At 40.0% G+C, this 24,163-nt stretch overlaps 1 protein-coding gene and 3 non-coding genes across 5 annotated transcripts in view; 3 read left to right on the forward strand and 1 right to left on the reverse strand.

Moving 5' to 3' along the window:
* Window positions 1–1,441: 1,441 nt before the first annotated feature.
* On the forward strand, window positions 1,442–1,514 carry trnaa-agc. The gene has a single exon. It is a non-coding gene; the product is annotated as a tRNA-Ala (tRNA).
* A 1,038-nt stretch (window positions 1,515–2,552) lies between these two features.
* trnaa-agc lies at window positions 2,553–2,625 on the forward strand. The gene has a single exon. It is a non-coding gene; the product is annotated as a tRNA-Ala (tRNA).
* Window positions 2,626–6,322: 3,697 nt separating this feature from the next.
* Window positions 6,323–6,395, forward strand: trnaa-agc. Its single transcript has one exon. It is a non-coding gene; the product is annotated as a tRNA-Ala (tRNA).
* An 8,291-nt stretch (window positions 6,396–14,686) lies between these two features.
* The window catches only part of soga1 (suppressor of glucose, autophagy associated 1), an 84,539-nt gene continuing 75,062 nt past the window's right edge, over window positions 14,687–24,163 (reverse strand). For both annotated transcript variants that reach the window (XM_005939016.3, XM_005939015.3), the window contains exons 20-24: window positions 23,434–24,030; window positions 23,046–23,313; window positions 22,359–22,577; window positions 20,865–21,295; window positions 14,687–20,643 (exon numbers count right to left, since the gene is read on the reverse strand). In XM_005939016.3, coding sequence (XP_005939078.1) covers window positions 20,509–20,643; window positions 20,865–21,295; window positions 22,359–22,577; window positions 23,046–23,313; window positions 23,434–24,030 — 1,650 coding nt within the window. In that variant the 3' untranslated portion in view covers window positions 14,687–20,508. The remainder of the gene's footprint in view (window positions 20,644–20,864; window positions 21,296–22,358; window positions 22,578–23,045; window positions 23,314–23,433; window positions 24,031–24,163) is intronic.

The raw sequence follows: 24,163 nt of genomic DNA on the forward strand, positions 1-24,163 counted from the left end.
GTCATTGTAATGTGTTGAGAGATTAGTTTATATTCCAGTTTAATGATCTGGGAGTACAGTTGCCCCAGGGGCTTCTTCTGCTGTAGCTGGGGGGAAGTAGATAGATTAGCTTATCAAATGTAAGAATCGATGAAATTTATGAATTCTTTAAATAGCTACCAAAAAACAACCCCAAGTTGTTTGCTAATAGTGTGCATAAAGTGGTGAAATTTGTTTCTAGCCTATCACAGGCGGGAAGTGATGTACGCCCTGGACAGGTCTGACATTCATACTTATTGGCAATTTATAATCACAAAGTAACCTGACCCCACTAACTGAATGTCTTTGGACTATGGCAGGAAGCTGAGGTATCTGTGTGCAAGCTGCACACAGAAAGGCCCTGGGCGCTTGGTGGATTTGAACCTGGACCTTCTTGCTGCGAGGGAAAAGTAGATAAAATTCTGAAGAAAGGCTCTCTTCTGTTTTGTATTCATTGACTGTGTTTAGGTTTGGTTAGGCTAAATGAAAGATAATGGTCTTGTTAAAAAACAGGTTTTCTACAATTTTAAACACACCTTAGAGGGTGTGTTTGGCAGAAGGTTTTGAAGGCATACTTTCAAGTGCATGTTTGAACTGGAAAATTTCATAATGCTTTTAAATCAGGTAAATCTAATATTAATATAATAATAGTTTCCATGTTGCATCACTTGGTTATAAATTATTATTTGTTTCATTTCAACAGGGAGCTTGGGCTTAATGTGTGCTACTGTATTAACAACCAGATTTCCCACATAACACAGCCTTTCATGAATGAACAGTGGTTGAGATAAGCAACAAACATGCATGCACACAGCAACAGGCATATGTGTAAGAAACTGGAAAATATTAACAGCGTATGCACTGTTTCACAGTGGATCGTGGCATGTTGAAGTGTTTCTGCTCTCTCTCAAAGCACTCCTGTTACATTCAGGTAAATCTATGCATAGAAACAGAGAAACACACTCCTCACTCTAGTAGTCAGCCAAGAGGGAGGAGCCAGCGGTATCTCATGTGGCAAGGTAGTATTGGAATATGAAAATAACCATCTGTCAGATCTGTTGAGGTCATCTAATCCCTTTCCAGCAGATGTTTTTGCATGTCAGCAGGTGTGGTTCTGAATATGGATATCTAACATTGGCCTTCATTTCAACAGGGAGCATGCCAGGAAATAAAGTTAGTAGATATGAATTCTATGTAACATACCTTCTTTTTGCACATTAACAAGTCTCACTCTGCTTGCCATTAGAATGAATACAGGCTTAAGACTTCTATCCTTTCCTTAAAGGATATGGGAGAGTTCTCAAACATGCTTTAATGCGATTTCATACAAAAATACACACTTCCAGATACATTATTTTAACTTTCTAAAAGCTCATCTGACATTTAACCTTGTTTCCCCTGAGCTGCATTGTTGAGAGCACCAGGGGGATTAGCTCAAATGGTAGAGCGCTCGCTTAGCATGCGAGAGGTAGCGGGATCGATGCCCGCATCCTCCAAAATGTTTTTGACTATAGTCAAAATTGTGGCTATTTAATTGAGCTTATCCAGATTAAAATTTGATAAACTGTGCAGTCCCAGCTCCATCAAATGATCACTTCTGACCGAAGGTCTTGCAAGACTTTGAACTGGAGGTGGATCTTACATGAAGGGTGACCCGTTTTAAAGCAATTTTACCTTTTCAAAAATATTCGAGTAAAGCTAGTTACTCTTACAGCTTTTGTGTGGTAATGGAAAGTCACATTTCCCATCTTTTTCTTCCCCCTGGGCACTACATCAAGTAGTAATCAATAATCCCTGAATCCTCGAATCCTTAAATAATATCCTCAGTAAGTTACAAAAACAGTGCATTTCTGTTGCATGGTGCGGTTGAAGCATTCAGAATGCCTAACCAGCTTAATGCACTTTTAAACTTTTAATTATACACTTCTGTAATCATACCGAGCAACATTTGAAAGTTATTCAGCAATAGCTTTCAGGTCCTCTCTAACAGCTGTGCCAGCACTCCCCGAGTCCGTATAATTGCCACTTCGCATATTTCATAGTGTGCAAGAACTCTTTATGCTACAAAATATGTGAGTTATTAGTAAATGGGAAAAACTTAACATCTAATTGTGTTTTAGTTTGCTTTGTTGTCTAAATGAGCCTCTTAACCATCAGTGTTAAACCTTTAAATAACATCACACACTGCAGTAGGGTATATTAGGGACACTGTGTGCACATTTCTTTCGAACAGTGAATCGATGACGCTGTGTCATGACAATGTCAGTCATTATGAAGAATATGACACAAGCACAGGAACTACTGATTAGAAGTGGAACGCTTGTTAAGTTAATGTGCATGTGTAGAGCAAAAATGCCAGTTCTGCCTTTTTGGCGCGTCTCATATTTGAACAGTTTCAAATGCGCATTTTACAGACAGATCCGCTGTGCTTTATTTATAATATGCATACGTACAATGGAATTAAAATGTATCAGGGTTTTGTAGTGTTCAGTTCATCATCGGGTTGTAGCGTCACAACCGGCAGTATCAAGTAGGGGGGATTAGCTCAAATGGTAGAGCGCTCGCTTAGCATGCGAGAGGTAGCGGGATCGATGCCCGCATCCTCCATACGCATTATTCTTTACAAATAAAAGCAAAGATTTTCCGCTGACACGGTCGTCTTACTCCGCTATCATTATGTTATGGTAATTAAAACTTGTATAAACGGTGGTATCTTAACTTTGACCAGGTAGGTCACCCAGTCCCTAAGAAGACCGAAGACCTCAGGCCACACATCTGCGCGTTCATCCCAGAAGGAGAAGGGCCCCTGGCATGTTAACAGTTTTGATGCTATCATGCTAAAATGATGGCAGTTAAAATGACTGACTTATCAGACAGCTGAGAGACAAAGTTTTACAAATGAAAGGCAGTACTTGGAAAAAATATCCTATGAAAACATTTTTCTTTTTTACAATTATATGAGCGCATGATAGTTTATCATTACCATTAGCAGTTTACTATTTACCGCTGAAGACAGACATGTTTTGTTTATGTTTTACAGAAATAATAAAAGGACCAAAAAAAGAAGAAGAACAAAGAAATCACCAGGGCCATATTATGAATAGGAAAATGTCGTTTGTGTAAAAAAGGACTTCAGAAGGAAACCATTTCAGTGGTTAAATGCCGGTAATTTAGTTTTTAGGTTTGTTGTTGTTGTTGTTGTTGTTTTTAGAAGTTTATTTATTTATTTATTTTTTTATTTTTTTATTTTTTTAGAAGTTTAGAAGAATGCCACACACGCAGACACTCGCTCCTTAATCAGCTGCGCACATATTCAGCTCACAGATCAGGCGATCCCTTACTAATAAAAGTTGTCTAACGTGATAAATTGCTTAAACAAGGAAATTACAAATGTGGTTGCAAAGTTAAAAACAATTAGTTACTTTTTAAAAAATGATTCACAACATGAATAGGTAATAAAGCAATAGATCTTTCAGCCCAATTCTATTTTTTCTGCATAATCCATCATATAAAATGTAATCAAATGAAAAAGTCTCTTTTTGAAACTAGTTTTATTAGTTTTAATCTTTTAACTTTACCCATGAAGCAAACATTAAATTATATGCAACATTCTCTGACTGGATGAAATTTGTTTAACATTTAAACCTATTTTCTGCATATTCCAGCATATAAATTACTTTTTTTTTCTGTGCTAGTGCAAGGTAAGTCCAAATAACATAAAAATGAATGCTGTTTCATCTCACTCACATCTGTCTGGTGTTGTGTTCATGTTTGGCTTCGCAACATTTGGTTGTATTCAGTCGTACATGTTTTGTGGAAATTCCTTCTGTCAGTTTATTTTGTTTTTACAGTCAGTGATTAAATTCTTTGTATAATTTTCTCTCATTTCCTACATGAATATAATTAGCACAAATCCACAGACGGCCTGTCATATTTTCCGTCACAAGATGGCACCACACACCGAGTCAAATCAACTTCCTGTCAGTACGCAGTTTCCAAGAGACTGGAAGAACTATTCTCTAAGATACATAAAATTAAACGTAAATGATGTGAAGATTATATTTTAAAAAATTAATTGCAAAGTGTGTGTGTGTGTGGGGGGGGGGGCAGAATATTTTACTGGTACAGGAAGGAAAAGCCCATACTATGTATTTATTGTTTTGTTTTTGTTTTTGTCTTGATAGAGTTTTATTAATTGCAGTTTGCTTATGGTTATGTTATCTTATATTTATCTAATATAAAGAAGTTTCATGTGCTACATGGTCTCTTGTCTTTTTTTTTGATCCATTGGTGTTTTTTGAACCAGACAGGTGCATAACACTGTGCTGTTTGTGTGCTACAATACAGTCTTGGCAGGCATAGCAACAGTAACTAAGGGCGAGGTTTATCATCTGATCATGCATGTCTCTTGTGATCTTCCTCTCTCTTGCTTACTTGTGCTCTCTGGCCCTCTGTATTGAGCTAATGCTATCAGTACAGGCTTTAAGGTCACCCGTCAACATTTTCCTGTATGCTGGTTTGATTATCTGGTACAAAAAAAAGTAAGTGGAAGTGGAATCACACTGTGTGTCTCGTTGCTCTTATTAGTACGCTTTTTTATCTTATCTTTTCTTTAATGCAGAAGTTGGTGATCACTTGAGCTGGATTTCTTATGAGGTCATGTGTTTATATTTTTATTTAAAGTAATAATGGCTCAAAGGGAAGTCACTCCCTTCCTCTTAGAGTAGGCGTGTGTGTGTGTGTGTGTGTGTGTGTGTGTGTGTGTGTGTGTGTGTGTACATTTGGGCAAGTGACGAGCCTATGTTCAGTTTTAATTAGTGGAGACTCGTTGACTGTATCCTGTGTTTGTGCATCTGTTCCTGTTTGTGTGTGTTAATGTGTTTTCAGTTATATGGCATCAATAGGACCAGAAAGTGAAAGCTCATCCCTAAACCAAACGTGTTACATGAATGGTAAAAATCAAGTTATGAGTTACGCTTTGAAGGATGAATTTATTCTTATTCTCGACACTCAGAGATACCAGCTCCGACTGATTGTACTGCTAGATTTGTTGGCTTGACATTTAGGCTTTGACTGCACAGTTTGCTAACTGAATGAAATCACTGATTGTATAAAAATGTTTTCTACAGTCACTGCTTGGAATACAGGTAGCTCTTTTACTGTAAATGTAGTCATGTGAAAAAGAAGGTGCACCCCGTTTCAATCCTATGGTTTTACATATCAGGACATAAAACAATTACTAGTATGCTATCTGGTCTTCAGCAGGTCTTAAAATCAGGTAAATATGACCTCAGATGAACAGAATCACATGACATAGTACCCTGTGCCATTATTTATTTTAAAAAATGCAGAAGCACTGAGTGGAAAATTAAGTTCACTCTCAATGCTACCGTAGGAATTAAGAGGAGCAACGTGCTGTTAATAAAATACACTCGACTACCTGATCACCAGCAAGTGTGAGCACCTTTGCAAACACAGAAGTTTTGGTACTTTGCTAGTCTGCAGCATTCAGGTGTGTGTTAACAAATTGCGAAGGAGAGACAACAGCAACGGCCAGCAATAAAGAAAAGAAACTGTTGCTGCCCATCAGTCTATGAGTGTCATAAGTTCATTTACAAACAATCCATCAGAAAACATTCAAGACAGCTGCCAATTTTTTTAGGAGTGGCTATGTCAGGAAATTCGATGATCTGATGAACTTGTTGTAAATGCACATTATATCGAAGTGTAAGCATGTATGCCCACTCTGTTGGAAGTGAATGGTATAATGGTGCAGCATGGTGGTCTGGTTAAATAATTATATAAATTTGTAATCATACCGAGCGACATTTAAAAGTTATTCAGCAGTATCTTTGAGTCCTCTGTAACAGCTGTGCCAGCACTCCCCACTTTGCTACAAAATATGTGAGTTATTAGTAAATAAAAAATATATATATATCTCATTGTGTTTTAGTTTGGTTGGAATCTAAATATGCCTCGTCACAAACGACTAAACATCACACACTGCAATATGCATTTGTGACAATCAGATCTGCCGTGATTTATTCAAGTAATGTATTTATTTATGTGCACAAGTAGATTACTGAAATAAATCAGTTTGTGTTCAGGTCATCATCGTCTTGTAACGTCATCACATGGTCCTGTTTTTATTGTTTTTAACTTATGTGCATACATACACTTGAACATTGCCTGTTTCACGACAAAAGGGGGGGTTAGCTCAAATGGTAGAAACAGATCCCCTGTGATTGAAGTAATGGTTTTACTTATGTGCATACATGAACGTAACCTGTGGCATTGCAAAGAAGGGGGATTAGCTCAAGTGGTAGAGCGCTTGCTTAGCATGCGAGAGGTAGCGGGATCGATGCCCGCATCCTCCACACGCTTTGATCTTTCTAAAATGAAAACATTGCACTGTTATATGTTATGGTAACATAGACATAATCTTTATGTCTATGGAAAATGAAACTTGTATAAACTGTGGTATCTTAACTCTGATCAGGAAGATTAGGCGCTCCCCAAGAGTACCAAAGACCTGAGGCCACACATCAGTACATCCATCCCAGAAGGTGAAGTGGGGAGGCCCCAATACATTCAGCTATTATAGTTCTCTATCATTATGTTATAGTAAATGAAACTTGTATAAACCGTGGTATCTTAACTGTGACCAAGAAGATTAGGCAGTCCCCAAGAGTACCGAAGAGCTGTGTGAAGTTCCCTCCTGCTTCAAACGCTCCACCATCATCCCTGTTCCCAAGAAACCCACCATCACAGGACTGAATGACTACAGACCTGTCGCCTTGACGTCTGTGGTCATCAAATCCTTCGAATGACTGGTGTTAGCCCATCTGAAGGTCATTACAGGCCACCAGCTGGACCCTCCGCAGTTTGCCTACCGGGCAAACAGGTCGGTGGATGATGCAGTAAACATGGGGCTGCATTACATCCTGCAACACCTCGACTGCCCGGGAACTTATGCCAGGGTCCTGTTTGTGGACTTTAGTTCGGCTTTTAACATCATCGTGCCTGAACTTCTCTCCTCCAAACTCTCCTAGCTCAGCGTGTCACCAGCTACCTGTCAGTGGATCACCAGCTTCCTGACAGATAGAAAGCAACAAGTGAGGCTGGGGGAGATCACCTCTGAAACTTGGTCCCTCAGTATTGGTGCCCCTCAAGGATGTGTCCTCTCACCACTACTGTTCTCCCTCTACACTAACGACTGCACCTCCAAGAACTCGGCTGTCAAACTCCTAAAGTTTGCAGATGACACCACTGTCATTGGCCTCATTCAGGATGGTGATGAGTCTGCATACCGGCAGGAAGTTGAGCGGCTGGACTGTCGTAGAACGAGCTACCTCTAAGACTGTAGAGATGACAGTGGACTTCAGGAGACATCCCTCAACTCTGCTCCCCCTCACCATATCAGACAGCCCTGTGTCGACTGTGAAGACCTTCAAGTTCCTGGGTACAACCATCTCCCAGGACCTGAAGTGGGAGACCAACATCAACTCCATCCTCAAAAAGACCCAGCAGAGGATGTACTTCCTGAGACAACTGGGGAAGTACAGTCTTCCACAGGAGCTGCTGATCCAGTTCTACACTGCGGTCATTGAGTCTGTCCTGTGCTCCTCCATCACAGTCTGGTATGGAGCAGCCACTAAACAGGACAGGAGCAGACTGCAGCGGACTGTACGGGCAGCAGAAAGGATCATCGGCACCCCCCTGCCCTCCATCCAGGATCTGTACCTCTCAAGAACCAGGAAACGGGCAGGGAAAATCATCGCAGACCCCTCACACCCTGGACACAGACTTTTTGATCTGCTGCCCTCTGGCAGACGGTACAGAAGCCTGCAGACCAGGACCACCCGACACAGGAACAGTTTCTTTCCCCTCGCCATCTCCCTTCTAAACAGTTGACCTGTCACACTGCTCCCACTGCCAGACTGCAACTGCACCTTATGTACATTCTGTAGTATTCATTCCACCTCATTTCTGTATTTTATGTATATAAATTTAAATTGGTTATTTATACTTAGTTTACACAGCTTTGTGTATGCATGTGTAATGTATATATAGACACGTGTGTGTGTGTGTGTGTGTGTGTGTGTGTGTGTTTATGTGTGTGTGTGTTTATGTGTGTGTGTGATTTACATTGCTGTGCTTAAGAGCCTCCATCTACTAGAACCAAATTCCTTGTATGTGTCTGCACATATACTTGGCCAATAAACCTGATTCTGATTCTGATTCTGACCTGAGGCCACACATCAGTACGTCCATCCCAGAAGGCGAAGTGGGGAGGCAACAGATGGACTGTCCATAATCAAAGGGTATCAATCCCAGAGAAGCAGAGCTACGGCCTACTCTGTAAGTTTCAAAGATGCATTTTTATGGAAAGATCCCCTGTGATTGAAGTAATGGTTTTACTTATGTGCATACATGCCCTTGAACGTAACCTGTGCCACAGACCAGGAGGGGGATTAGCTCAAATGGTAGAGCGCTCGCTTAGCATGCGAGAGGTAGCGGGATCGATGCCTGCATCCTCCACTTGCTTTGTTCTTTCCAAAGCACAAACAAAAATGGTCTGCTGTTATAGTCCTCTATCATTATGTTATAGTAAATGAAACTTGTATAAACCGTGGTATCTTAACTGTGACCAAGAAGATTAGGCAGTCCCCAAGAATACTGAAGACCTGAGAGCACACATCAGTACGTCCATCCCAGAAGGAGAAGTGGGGAGGTAACAGATGGAATGTCCATAATCAAAGGGTATGAATCCCGGAGGACCAGAGCTATAGCCTACTCTTTAACTTTCAAATATGTGTAGCCTGGGTAGCCACACAGGACACAATTACTGGGGTTCTTAATGTGCAGTTTTATTGTCAATGACGACTGAATAAACCAAAAAAATGTCCTTTGACCTTTACTTTTGTCAAACAGCATCCATATGGACTTGTACTGAACATCGACAGCACGAGAGGTAACGTGGCAAAGTAACAGAATAACCGATTAAACAAAGATGTGCCAATACAATACGAGGAATAAAAGAAATGAAATGAAATACAAAACACAAAAATACGGCAGTGGCCTCTGTCTGTGCAGAACAAAATACAAAGAGCTAAATCACACAAGGCTCCTTTAAAAAAATGTGGAAGTGTTACATACATTTTTATAAACACTTATATTCCACAGAAATCTCAGCTCACTTGCAATACTGGAGCACACAGACGATCTCGCAACTTATCCCTTGCATGGAGAAAATGGCCGCTCCACGCTGCACATACAGGTCCTTTGCATCATACATTTAAGAAATACATCATCTTGTTAAAATACTGACGTTTTGCCACTGCACTACAATTATACCAATATGTTTCAATGAGTTATGTGCATATTTAACAATTCCTTACCAACAATTTAACTCATTCACAACATTCCCGTTCCACATCCACAACAAAAAGAAAAGATGCATTTCTTGTTAAGTTTTTTTGGGAAAACTGCAGTTAACCCTTAAGCAAATATTATTATTAATTTACCATTCGGCTACATATGCAATTTTACAAACAGATCCCCTGTGATTGAAGTAATGGTTTTACTTATGTGCATACATACAGTTGAATGTAACCTGTGTCATTGACAAGACAGGGGATTAGCTTAAATGGTAGAATGCTTGCTTAGAACGCGAGAGGTAGCGGCATCGATGCCCGCATCCTCCACATGCTTCATTCTTTGCAAAACATTCCGCTATTACAGTCCTCTATCATTATGTTATAGTAGATGAAACTTGTATAAATAATTTAACTTTATTTTATCATAAGTGAGCTATGACCGATGAGCTAACACTTGAACTGAAATTATTTAGGGTTTGCTTGTCTTCAGATCATGATTGTGTTATAATGTCACAACATGTGGGGGGATTAACTCAATCCCTCTACCTCTTGCTTAGCACGCGAGTAGTAGTGGAATTGATGCCTGCATCCTCCACATGCTTTGGTCTTGCAGCGTGAGAGACAATTAATGTAAGTTTAATTCATAATAAGTGAGCTGTGTGGTACGGGTGACATGGATCTCATTGTGTTTGACCTTCCGTTGAGCTTTTTGTGAATGCAGATTATGTAGAAGTGTAAACAGCCACCGTCTTGGACTGAACTGAAAGTGAATGTAAAATTAAACAGCATAGTGGTCCAGTCCAGTGGTCAGCGCTGTTGCCTCACAGCATGATGGTCCTGGGTTTGGGTCTACCATTTGGTAGGTTCCTTTATAAGAGGAGTTAGGATGTTCGTATAACTTTATTTTGTGCTTGTACTTACAGTACAGGCACTTACAGCTTACAGTTTTGGATTAAAAAAATTATTATATTACACTGGCATTATTGCATCCCCTCTGTGACTGCTCTTGTATAAGATATATAGACAATAACTCATAGGCTTCCTGTAACTCTGACCTATTTTCTGTTTTTCTATTTTGTTTTACACACACAGACACAGGAATCTACATCATTAATCTCAGCACATCCAGATTCTGCAGTGCTCCCAAATGTTTGTTAAATCCGTTCATTAGTTTGAGCCAACCCTCTACTGCTAGGTTTAACTTTTCAAAGTCAGAGAAAAACATGTGGCAAACTTAGATGTTTTGGCCTATTGTAATCCCACAGCCTGAGCTGGTATGATTAACAAGGAATCAAACAGCCCTGAAGTTAAAGCTAAACCTTATTTTGACTCTTGCATGGGGATTTTGAGCTCAGTTCAACTGTGTTTTAAGGATAATCCACAGAATCAACTGATGCACTAAGTTGTGAAATGGGTAAATCTATACTTGCTGAAATATTACTTAATTGGTTTATCTCCTATTATTTTTGCACTTTCACAAATTGTAGCTGTGGTTTAGAATTTGAAATGTATTCTTAGAGTGATCCCTCATGTTATTGCATAACAACAGTATTAGAATTTGGTCTTTGAACAACACCACAGCAGATTTTAAAGCAGTTGAGACATGATTGTTGCGCAGACTGTAATTAACAAAATAAAGCATTAACAGTTTAAGAATTACAGCAACTTTTGCACAACTACTCCATTTACTCAGGTTTGGAAAGATCGAGGAAACGTCTCTAATACTCAGATGCAAATTTCTTGCACTCTGTGCCTGGCTGAAATCTGGGACCCATGGATGACATCGAATTATTAGTTTAATGCTCTACCAGGATTTCAGTTTCTGCTTGTTTATGGGTGTTTTTACTTTCATAAATTATGCTCAGTTGCCCTTTTTATAACTTAATAAGTTTGGGTTTTGTGTTGCTTACACCTTTTTGGGCAGCTATAAAATTGAATTCAACACTTGCAGACAACACTTGGAAGTCTAAACTTTAGTCTTGTATATTACTTCCCTTTAAATTGTGGCAGTATGGAGTAAACATTAAAAATCTTAATAGACCTGTCTGTAAGTACTTGGTGTTCATACAAACATATAATAGACAGTTTGGAGTTATTCTCATCAAATGAAAGCTGGAACTATCCGCATACATCAGTCACCCTGTAAACCAGGGCAAAAAAACCTGCTAACATTATGTAATGTTTTATACCAGAAGAAAACTTAATATCGATTATCTGGTATGCAAACCTAAGAAGAATTTCCCTTTAATAATATCATGCACATCGTGTGTATAAGCGTGTCTGTGTTAAGGAAAGAAAGTAAAAAGAGACCATAACATTACAGTTTAAATCATTAACAGAATTAAATCCTTTGTTTGAATGAAAGAAAACAAATTGTAATCTAGATATTGGAGTATCTAAATAAATTATCCACTAAAAAAACTCACTACCCCACACTACCATATGTTTGGTCAAAACAGGAAGTGGTTCCTTTGTTCTCGAATGTTGCTATAAAGAGGTCACTTCCTGTTTCTCCAGGACTACTGGTGCTTGTTCTCTACTTTGTTTTTGCTCTTAGAGGATGTGTAGATGGAGGAAGAGGTAGTAAATCAGACTGAAAGGTACACCAAGGCAGATCAAGGATCTTAAATGATGGTACACAGGAACAGAAGTAATAAAGTGCAATATGGATGGATGCATTAACCCTCTACAGCACAGCGTTGCTCCAAGGCAACAGAAAGTTTTTTTTAACCCTCATGCCCAGTACACGTAAACTGAAATGCTGCCAACCAATCAGGGTGTTTGGAAAAGTGAAAAACTTCAGTCCAATGTTGTGTTTGAGTCACTATCAACTCAAGCATGATTTGAAGGTGGGGCATCCTTTTCTGACACATGGTCCTAGGACTGCATGGTGTCAGAAGAAGGTAAGAACGTTTGCCCTATCATGTTTAAAATGACATAAACTGGAAGTTAAAAACTACGTGTGAGTGTAAGAAGATGCAGAGAGGGTTTTATTATGTTAGGTTTTATTAAGTGTTTTAAATTTTACCTTCTCAGAAATCCAGTTTCTCTTTTCATAGTGCTTTTTAAAGAGACTTTGATAACAGTGTGTTCGTATGTAATTATATGTTATTTCATGTATTTGTGCACATTTCACTAATGTGATCCTTCTTGCACGGTAAGAGACAATCAAACATTTCCTCCAAGTGGAAATTTGGCCCTAAATACAAAATTGCACAAAGTCTGTGCAAATCCAAAAACGAAGCAAGAGGAGAGGGTGAGTCTCTCTCCAGTTAATACAATCTAGTAGTGACCAAACTAAAGGGGATTTGATGTGTCACCACGCTAAACTGTAATACATGGAACACCTGCCTGCTAAATGTGCACGTTAACATTATTCTTGTGAGCATGAAAGTGTGCTGATGTTATTAGTGCACTCAAACATAATTGTTCCTATATAGAGCCTCACAGGGATCCTACAGGAAACACTCTTTCTTCCTTACTCCCACTCACGATCGTTTTTTGCAACGCTTTTCGGCAGCCCGAGAGTCCATCTTCACTTTCCTCTGCTTTAGTCGTACAAACAAGACTCTGATGGATTAGATTGTTTCACACATTGTTGAGGAGCTTTTTACTCTTTGTTGTTCCTCTTCCATTCCTTGGAGATATTTTCTTCTTCCTATCCTTCTGATCACTTTCACATTTCATTCGATCTTATTTCCTTCCAACCTACACAGTGTTATTGTCACTCAGAGCCACATGGGGGTTTAAAGACAAAGGAATAAAACTCTTATAGCTTCACACAAAACTAGATCAATTGCTATGTTGTTTAGCAAGCAATTTTGGCTGTTTTTACAGGGAGCAGGAAGTTAACTGCTGCCTAATTATTTTCCTGTATAATTCGAGCTTTTATATTGTGTGCATTTTCCAAAAGCTGAGTCTCAACAAAACACCATCTGTCCAGTCCACCTAATCAGATGGAGCACTGCTAAAGCTCTTCTGCATCCCCTACCAGAAATGATAAATACTTATGAATTTAAGCATGTCAGTAAGATCTTTTCTTTTTCAACATTTTTTCTACACTCACAAGCCACTTCATTAGGTACACCTCTTCAATTCAGTTTTGTTTATATAACCTGGGTAAAAAAAGAGCCCAGTTTATGTCATACAATGATCAGACTTTCTGATAGTGTTGAGAGGAATGCAACAGTAACTCAAACAAGCACTTACAACCAAGGGATGTAGAAAAGCTCTGAAGGCATGATAAGAACATTAAAGCAGATGGGCTGCAGCAGCAGCAAATGACCTCACTGGTTGTCATGTCTGACAGCTAAGAACAAGAAACTGAGGCTACAGTGTGCATGGGATCCCCCAAAAAGTGGACAATGGAAAATAGGAAAAACATGATCTCCAGTTCTGCTGCAACATTTGGATAAGTAGGATCACAATTTGGCATTAACAACATAAAATGAATTAAAATGTATCAATGACCTTTGTATCAATGATTTGGCTTGTTAGTGGTGGTGTAATGGTATGGAGGATTTCCCCCCTTAGTACTCAGAAGGGGTTCAAATCAGTACCAGCAAGATATAACTAATGAGGTGGCCAGTGAGTGTATCTATTCTTCTGGACATTTATGGCCAGTGTGGTCAGATGAGATAGCACTTGATAACTTTGAGGCAAAGCCGGTGTTGTGCCATTTAGAAAAATACACAATAACAACAATATAGTGTCATTTATGTGCTAAACTCAAGATACTGTGAGGTGTTCAAAGTTTCACGTTACCCTTTCTGCTTCTGTAAATTCTTAAAATATTTGTTTTGAAAATCTTTTAATTAGATTTTTTTTTTATTTTTCAATTTGAATTCTTACTCCTAGAATTGCAATAAACAAGTACAATTCTTATATCAGGTCCAGTCATTCAAGTAAACCAGGAGTGCAGTTCATTAAAAACAAACCACTAAAATTAAATGGACATTACCTATAGACATTAGTTTCCTGGTGTAGAATTGACAAAAGCTGCAGCAGTGAGCATTTATAAGACATCTTATAAATCTTGATGCAGGCAAGATGCAATGCAGGCATCTTGATGTCTTTGGCACTGGTGCCTGCATTGCATGATCTGACCTTAACTTGGTTTAATTTGCCTAAACTTAAACAAACTGAGATGGAAAGATCCACTTGATATGAAACTACTTCTGTCTCACTTGACTACTGGCAACTGAGTTTGTGTCAGTGAAATACTGCAGAAGTCAAAATGTGTATACAAAAAAAGAAAAAAAATGTACACACGACAAGAGAACAGCTCCTTTAAAATTCAACAAACATTTATTTGTGAAGTCTGTGACAAACAGGAGGCAGTTTTAATGTCATGTTTTACAAGCTACACTGGTTGGATAAAACAAAACAAAATCACCAACCCCTTTAAAAATCAACTTGGATCAAATTTTCTCATCTTCCTATTAATGTTGGCTGCCACATTTTATTCTCCATCAGCTTGAAAACGCTTCTATGTACAGAAGAAATGCTCAAGTGTGGCCTATAAAGGGAGAGAGCTACATACGTCCACAGTGACCTGGCTCAGATCAGCTGTTGATATTCAGCTTTTCTCAAAAAAAAGAAAGAAAAAGAAGTAAGGACAAGGACAGAGTACAGACCTTTTTTTTCAAGTTGCAATACAAGGGACATGTTTTCTTACTGTGTACTCATTTTATTTTGCTTTCATAGCATTCCCCTTTTATTTAAGAATCAAGCAGTATTAAAAAAAGACAAGAGTATAGGCTATATAAAGCGAATATACAGGCAGTCTCTAGGTAATAGTTTAGCCAACATTATGAACAGCTAAATATTCACGTATAGATTCCCAGCATGTAATGATCATAAGAACAGATGGTACAGATTAAATGGAAACAGATTAAAAAAGCTGGGGAAAAAACAAAAACGTTGCTTCGACAGGCTTACAGACACACAGGAAACAATAAGACTTGCAGTTTGCATCATGCAACCTGTAAGAAGTCATCTGTCAATGGCTGGTGATGTGTGACCTGCAAATCTGTTCTGTAGTGGCTGAAATGCCTCATGCTTATAACCTGAGGGGGTGGAGCATAAGGAACACCTGATTGGCAGGTGAGAAGGCTGGAGAGGCAGAAACAACTGACTGAGGAGGTCAGAGTCAGAGAAACTGGAGACGTTTCATTTTTTCATGGGACAGTTGACCTCAAAATGAAATTCATATCTGGCCAGTGGAACCAGAGGAAATAGTTCCAAGTAGTTCCTGCAGGAAGTTATTTATTTATTTGAGTATCCCACAAATGATTAATGAAAAGAGACATTTATGCATTTATGACAAGTTTTTCCAATCATAATTTGTCTCTTTAAGCACCACAAGAGAAGAAAATTTATTTTTATCATATTTAACATAAGGCAGAAGACATTTCTCCAAATCTTACAATAAGTTACAATGAAATAATCTAGGCAGGCCAGAGGTAAAATATATTCATTTCATTTTGCGGTGAACAGTTCTGCTCATAGAAAACCAGTTGGTAGTAAATGTCATCTAATATTCATGTCCAGCTCTGACATCCTGCATCTTGTATTTGTTCTAATAAAAATCAAATACAATAGCAAAAATATGAAAATACAATAAGTTATTATCATGGTTTAAATGAACACAAACCAATTAATTTGTTTGCATTTTTGTGAAAAACATAAAACTCCAGTAGTCCCTGTTGTTTGGCGAATGCAGCAACGTGGCAGTTATATGCACGTGCTTTGAAGATGTGCCAGGACGTCATGCTGTCCGTCAAAAAAAACATTGAACTAAAATGTAAATTGGTCCACATTGTCATTCAGCTGTAGGTCTGCACACAAAAACCCCTCCTAAGGCTGCGTGTCATTTAGAAACTGCCGGACATGAATGCACAAGATGATAAATTAAGACGATTAAGTCCAGGTGTAACTATGTGTGGCGTCATCATACAGAACGTACTTAGGTGGAGCCAGACATTTGCAGAAAAATAAGCCTTAATTGAACCGAGACATCTTTGTAGAGGAAAGGCACTAAAGTTACCTTCTTGTGGACAGTGAGCGTATAAGACAATGAGACTATAAGGCTAAAATGTCCAATGATGATCAATATGTTGAAGAAACCCGAATCAAAGTGTTTAATGACACGTGTCAGAGGTAGAACAGATCCCGCTAAACGTTCCATCTAGAAATTTTGTTTCATGTGTGTCATCAGGAGTTTCAAAATAAAAGCTTTAGCGTTATTTCAGTAAAGAACAAAGTCTTCCGGCCTGCTTATGGCATCCATGGCACTTTCACCTTTTTACGTGCTGGAATCTGAAACTCAGTGGAAAAGGTTTCGAGAACCGATCCAAGACCGTGATTGATTTTATAGTTGTGGAGTATGTCTAAAAAAAAAAGATATAGTGGCAAAGTCTCATATTAGTGCAGGATAATAGTTCCTTTGTGGTTTGAGCCTATTCATTCTAGTGTTTAGTGGGGCAGACTGTGGGATGACTTAAGCACTGGTTTGTGGCCGTTTCAGACATGCCACGGAGATTAATTTCCGACATAGTCTGCTCCTGTTAGATTCTCCACAGTGTAAGAGCTTCTGCCTTTTTAATGGATACACAGACCTCTCGTATGAGGAGCTCACTGAATGGAAAAGAAGCGCAGCAGTTTTATCAATGCTCATCATTACTAATATGTCTACACAGTCATCAGTGTAGTTAGCGGGTACAATAGCTAGTCACTTGACTGCTAACTTAGTCACAAATGTGTCAAAGCCAGTTTTAAGCATATTTAACCTCATGACTGGAAAAAAATGTAATACAGGACTTCTATAGATAGTTGCACGAACCTCACTTTCTTGCCATTCGGAGCCTGTGGTATCTATTTAATATGTCACAAGTCTTTCCAGTATTTATTTATCATTCTTGGTCATGTTTCTGATCAACAGCACCAGTATCTTTCCTTTTTAGGCCTTGCTCCCTTTCTTTTGCTTTTCTCTTATTAAGAATATGTTTTAGGATTCAGTTCATTTCCTGTATGTGCTTCATAGACGTAAAATGACAGCGTGAGGGAGAGTAGGTCTACAGCAGTTCAGTTATTCTTTTATAATGAAGAGTCAGCATCGGCAGTTGGCCAGACGTTTATGCTAAAAATTGCTGTTGGCACACATTTCCACTATCAGTGCATCCTTCCTGCAAAGCCTTAAATTACGGAAATGTCACGGAATGTCGAAAAGGCTTGACTTTTCAGTGCACTTGGATGCACGGGGTTATTCGTTTTCGGTGGTTTATCCAATCAGACTGCTTGGGTAGGACTGCATGTTGTGTATTGCTGTGGTTAAAAAGGAAAAAAAAAAATCAGTCTAGCCTTGTGGTAACTGGGTCCGTAGCTTTTGAAGCAGCGCCTGCTTTCATGCAGTTGGGTTTGTACCAGTTGTGAGGGTTGGAGAGGAGACAGCAACATTTAGACTGTGGGTTTTCTTCGGTGTGTTATTTAAATACACGCACTGTTTGTGTAATGCCCTATTTTAAACTGCTGAGTCATTAGAAGCCGAGAAACGCTGGTCTACTGCTCAAACACGAAGTGAAAGAGACGCGTTAGAATAGATGGATAGAAAACTGAGTGGACTGCCTTGTCAAAGGGCAGCAAGTCCAGAGCAGACTTTAAACTGAGTAGCACCATGACAGAAAGACTAGAAACCGGCAAAATTTCAGTAAAACGTCCATAAAAATAAACATAACTAAACAAAAATAATTTACTCTCCATACAGTGCAGATAACCCTTGATATAAAAGTTCTGCTCTTACATCTGTTTAAGTACTTTATGCATTGTAATTACATGCATAAAAACAACCCTATTCATTTAAAAAAGGCCTGCTGGGTTTGCAGTTTTCTTTAACAGAGTCCAGTTTTGGTGTGAGCTGACTATTAATAAGTGATCTGACAGGCACTTTGAATATCTGTTTATTGATTGAAAAAAGAAAGACATGGCAAAAAATAAAAAACAGAGATAAAAGCCAAAAAAACAAAATGTTATTCAAAACCCTGCCAAATATGTTTATGATTAAATTACATTATTTTCTAATGTTCAATCCACTAAAAAGTATCACTCCTTAATATTTCTGTTGCGAATGAAGGATGCGAATATATCCTTCAGAAATATATTTTACATTGTTGTAACTGTCAGTTAGGGGGAAAAAGGTGATATATGTATAAATTAATAATATATCTTTAAATTTAAAAAATCTAATACTAAATAAATAAAACAAATCGTTGAAATTATTTCATGATGAGTAAAAAATGTCAGTGCTGCTGAGAGTTTGTTGTTTACAAAACTGCATTTATGCTACATTTTTAAAAAACGTGTATGGGTTTCTACACTGCGTCACCAGTGCAGCCTTACAATGCAATGCAGGCGTGTGTCAGAGAGCAAAGGAGGTTAAGGGTGCTTTAAAACATCTGCCCTTCACCAGAAAGGGATTTTTGAACTAATAAACCAGAAAACATGACAGCCACACACATCTAGCATGACCTCAAATAAAAAAACGGAATGCAGAAAAGACAGTGAGCAGTTTGAGCCCAGCTACACTGTTTCACTGATTCTTTAGTCTGTTGTTGAAGCTGCTTCAATATCACGTTTTTAAAGATTTATCGAAAGGTTCCTTCCAAAACCCAGCAGTTAGTATATGGATGGATTGGATTTGCTTTGCTAGGAAAATGGAATGCATTTAATGTGATGGTTTTGCCTCCGTCTGTGGCCTATTAGCTTCGCATATAGGTGTAAAAAGCATTTCTATCTGATGCCATGCTCGTAGACTTTGGAATGGTCCCCAGTTAGTGTAACCAACTGCAATGTGTTGGGAAAGTGTGCTGTAGGACTGGACACCATGTCTTCATCACACCATCACTGAAAGGTTAAAGGAGGAATCTTGACATCAGCGAAGGTAGATCTCGATAATAACAAACAGGCACTTTTTTTGCCTGCGGAAAAAGAGTCAAACCAAATGATAATTTCCCAACTGGACTGTGGAGAATAACCTACGCTAATCTATGAGGTTTAAATTATGGCTACAATGCCAGAAAATCTCTTGGTATTTGTGGCCAAAGTTCTTTTGGAAACCAAGCCTAAGAGTATTTTTGTTGCTTAGGTTTGCTAAGAAACAAAAAATAGTAGGATGTCGTCTCTGAGATCACTTATAGCAAGAAGTTTCTAGCAATAAGTGCAGTCATGCTGAGATATGCAGCCCAACAGTCTTTAAGTTCTTCCTTTAGGAAGGAAACGCTGTAAACGAGTCCTCGACTTAAAACAGATGCAGAATTTTTTTAGATCCATGTTGGAGACACTTGGTGGAATGTTACCGTGCTAATCAATCTAAGCGGGATAATTTCATGTGTTTATGACAAGGTTCGGTGAGTAACTGTCTCTGCAGGTACCATCTCTGGAGAAATCACAGCTCTTAACCAGATTGCATCTCGGAGACTGATGGTTTCAGAGTTATGCAGAATATCTCTGTGAAGAATATCTTGTCTATGGTTGTATGTCTCCTACAGAAACATCCGCACTTTCATTCCATATTTTCTTAACCTTGATTGTTTTTATATCTTAATGGCTGTTTGCTCAACAGCAAGGTGGCAGGTTGATGTCATCAAGTTGGATCTTCCATTCTGTTGTAGTACCTGTCATTGTGCAAATCTGATGGGGTGTTTAGTAGCTCCAGTCCTGACATCTTTGTTTTATTTTGTAGCGTCTCTTTAGGTCATTGTTAGTTCTGTTATGTATGAAAGCATGTGTCTTTTCTGCTCTGCTGGTAGCTTGTATTGTTTAGATCTGATTAGGAGTTTTAGTCCCCCTGTCCTTGGCATTAGAATGGTACAGTCCAAGACAACTGATGCATTGCTCGGTGTGTTTGTGTGATTTCTTTTATGCGCATGTGGCAGTAGGTTTTTTTCAGCAGTCTATGCTGTGTGCTATCAGTGTGTGTGTTACGTTTGGCAGTGTGCCTACATGGCAGGTTTTAGGGGTGTGTGATGTGACAACAGTGAGTGTTTTCATGGCAGTAGCGTCTGTGAAGAATCGTTGTTTGCTTTCTGTACGTATGCGTGCGGCAGTAGTGTTGTCACTCGTTGTTGGTGTCTGCCTTCTCCTCTGTTGTAGGCAAAGACTCTTGTGGACGGTGCTTGCAGTGACGAGTGGATGCTCTTGATGGTCTGGCAAAGCAGGCAGACTGGGCAGCGCAGTCGCAGGGTGCATCCTGGGAAATGGAAAGATTGGAAATGGAAGTGTTATTTCTCCAAACATGGCGGTATGTTAAAACTGTACCGAGGCCAATTTAGCCTTGTGTCGATTGCATGTTTCCGAAAAAAATATTGGGGTTTGGAAATTAAACGAAGAAGAAAAAAACAGCATTGAAACTTTGAGCTTTTATTATTGGTCTAAAACAAGCAACACCAAGGTATCCTACATGAACCTCACCTCTGTCCCTGATCCAGCAGCAACGGCGTTGCTCACGGTTTCCTTGCCTCCTCCCATGATGCTGATCATCTCCTCCCCAGCTGTCTGTCTCATAAACCTCTTATTAACGATTCTGGTCACGCTGTCGTTGCCTCCACCCAACCCAGCCAGCGTGCCAAGTCCCCCAACAGCCATTGACACGCACTCTGGCTTGGGCTCATCAACGCTGCTGAAGACACCCAAAGTTCCAAGGTTGCCGAGAGATTCTCTTTGGGCGCTTTCCCCAGACAGGGGGGCTCCTCCAGGGCTACGGCTGCTGCAGACATTCCTGAAGAATTCCTGGACCACGCCACCGTACCGCTGAGAACTGGGGTCTGATCCACACACCGCCACCCCCGAGGGTTTTCCTGCGGCAGGAAGGTGCCGAGCTGGGCTGGCAGTCTGGCTTGGTCCTGACGCAAAGTGAGATCAACAATGGGTATGGCACTAAACAGGATCAGCTGATAGCTAGAAGCGTGCTTGATATTAAAAACATTTTCAAGATGTGATTACTACTCACAACAAAAGTTTGTGCACTCCTTTTCCTTTATAGTAATACATTTATACAAACATTAACATCTCTTCCTAGACATAGAAGGTTCATGTTTCACACTTGAGGTTTTCCTTCCTTGCATATTGTTACTGGTACAGGTGACTATTGTCTGTCTTGCCTCTTTCCTCCAATGGATGTTTGCTGAGTTACTTTTTAACAAGCTACGGTATGCTCATGTGCTCACTTTAGATAAGAAGGAGACCTACAATGGAAGCAGCTCGGTTTGGGACTTTCCGTGCAGTGGAAATGTTAGCTGGGAAAGTTCTGAGAAGAAGCTGCTCTTTAAAACGTTTGCTGTTAGCAAATACACGCCTTCTCTGAATAACGGCTTTGAAGGAGTTAAGTTCTAACTTAACAGATGTTTTTATGGACTGAGTGTTACGTACTTATGATTCAAAATATCAGTCTTTCAAAATATATGGCTCCCCTCCTTGAGCGAGAAGCTTCTTCCTGTTAAAAGGGAGTTTTTCTTTGCCACTGTTGCCAAGTATTTGCTTAATGGCAACTGGAGCATTTCTCTCTATTGTTATATTGTAAAGTGTTTCTGTGTAAATTTCCCTGAGATAATGTATGATGTAACAAGTGACGAGGAAAAAAAAAGGCAAAAAAAAAAAAAAAAAAAGGTAAAAAAATTTAAAACTGCACTCATGTTAGCAGAGTTTACTCTTACTATTTCTCATTTGTGCTTTTTCTACTGTGAAAGACATCAAATATCTTTTGATGCAGCTTAGCAACCAGCTGGTTCTCTGACATCTCAATCTGTTTACAAAACTGTATTAATTTGGTTTTACAGTAAAACTAAAAGTTAACAAGACTACATAACCCTGTGTCCTTTTTTTAAAGTGACTGTTTTTATTGGCACTTAATACTTCTGACCATCACAGAGTTGATGTACAGTATGTGTAGGTTGGTTAAGCGCTTACCTACGTCACCCCTCCACAGGGACTCTGTGCTCCCAGTGTGTTCCACGACACTGAATAGGCTGGAGAGGCCATCAGTGAGGCCGCTCAGGACAGGGCTGTCTCGGGTGGTGGTGGAGCGAGCCCAGGCTGAGCCTCCACCACCACCAATGGGTCTCTGCTGGAGGCTCCATAGGCTGCGGTCTCTGGAGGAGGAAGCCTCATTCAGTCTGGAGGTAGAGCCTAAAAACAAGGCAACAATGTTAGTCATCTCAAAACTTGAAAAGTATACATAAATAATCATCATCATCAGATCCTGGATACAAGCGGCGGAAATGGGCTTCTTCCGAAGGGTGGCTGGCGTCTCCCTTAGAGATAGGGTGAGAAGTTCGGCCATTCGGGAGGGGCTTAGAGTAGAGCCGCTGCTCCTTCACATCCAAAGGAGCCAGTTGAGGTGGTTCGGGCATCTGGTAAGGATGCCTCCTGGGCGCCTCTTGGGTGAGGTGTTCCGGGCATGTCCCACTGGGAGGAGGACCCAGTGCAGACCCAAGACATGCTGTAGAGATTATATCTCTCGGCAGGCCTGGGAACGCCTTGGTGTTCCCCTGGACAAGCTGGAGGAGGTGGCTGGGTAGAGGGAGGTCTGGGCTGCTGCCCCTGCGACCCGGATAAGAAGATGGATGGACATTAATAATCATAAAACAAATTTACCAGAAGACACTCTGCGTTGTAGTTTTGGTGATCCGTATTTGGGCGAGCAGCACGGCCTCTCGATGCGGCTGTGAACTTTATCGAGTGATGTGGATATCTGCCGAGTTCTTGCGGATGCCAAAGAGGAAGTGGCTCCTGAAGAGGGACGAGGAGACCAGACTTTGGAATGTAACCCGGTGCCTCTGCTGCTGGGAAGGTTCTCGGTTTGAAGACCAATGCTGACGTATTGGGTTGCAGTCTGTGTGGACCTGGTGGACACAGCGACTGCCTGTGTGGAGAAAATAAATATTTATTGATAACAAGCAAAAAAGTGAACCCCTGTTGGAATCAAAAAACAAACTTGTTTTCCTTTTAATAACTAACTGAGAACCTTAATAAAAAGCATTACCTGACTCCCAGGTTCCTTGCCAGATTTTCTCTCCAAAGATGAAGAGCGAATGGCCTGTCGAACACAGTTGGTCATTTCCTTCATGTCGTCACTTAAATTGGCTGAAATCTCTCCGATCTCCAGGGTGTGATAAGGAGAAGAGGGCGACATCCCATCAACCACATTGTTAGCCGAGCCGCTAACAGTGTTACTGATGACGCTGGGCATCGATCTGGCAATACAGCTGCTTCTGCTCTCCAACAGCTCCCTGTGCTGGTTGGACAGGGAGCTCAGCCACTGCTCATAGGAGGACGAAAAGGAGGATGCAGGTTGACGCTGAATGTCCAGGGTTTCCACTGCAGCTACGCCGGCATCTGAGCCATTCACCTCCAGCAAGAAGCTCCCATTCTGAGTGTGCTCTGGCTCTTCGGCCTCCTGGTTCCTTCTCCAGTGATCAGTGCGTCTCACGGTGGGAGGGCTGTAGTAGATCCGGATGCCGGTGCGGTCTGGAGCAGTGTAGCTCCTCTGCACAGGCTCCAAGTCCAGCCGTGATCCTACTCGACTGCAGGAGCCGCTGGGACCATCCCATGTTTTACAGGTGTCAACGATCTTAGGGGTCTGAAACAAGAGACAAGAGAATAATAAGACAACTTTCTAGTTACTTGGCTAAAACATTACAATATATACAGCTAATTATGTAAATATAGTAAATAATATACTATAAGCTCCATGGCTCCATAGCTCTGTATAA

Source organism: Haplochromis burtoni, unplaced genomic scaffold, assembly GCF_018398535.1.
Source record: "Haplochromis burtoni strain Fernald_Lab_line unplaced genomic scaffold, NCSU_Asbu1 Contig_60, whole genome shotgun sequence".
NCBI classification, from domain to species: domain Eukaryota; kingdom Metazoa; phylum Chordata; class Actinopteri; order Cichliformes; family Cichlidae; genus Haplochromis; species Haplochromis burtoni.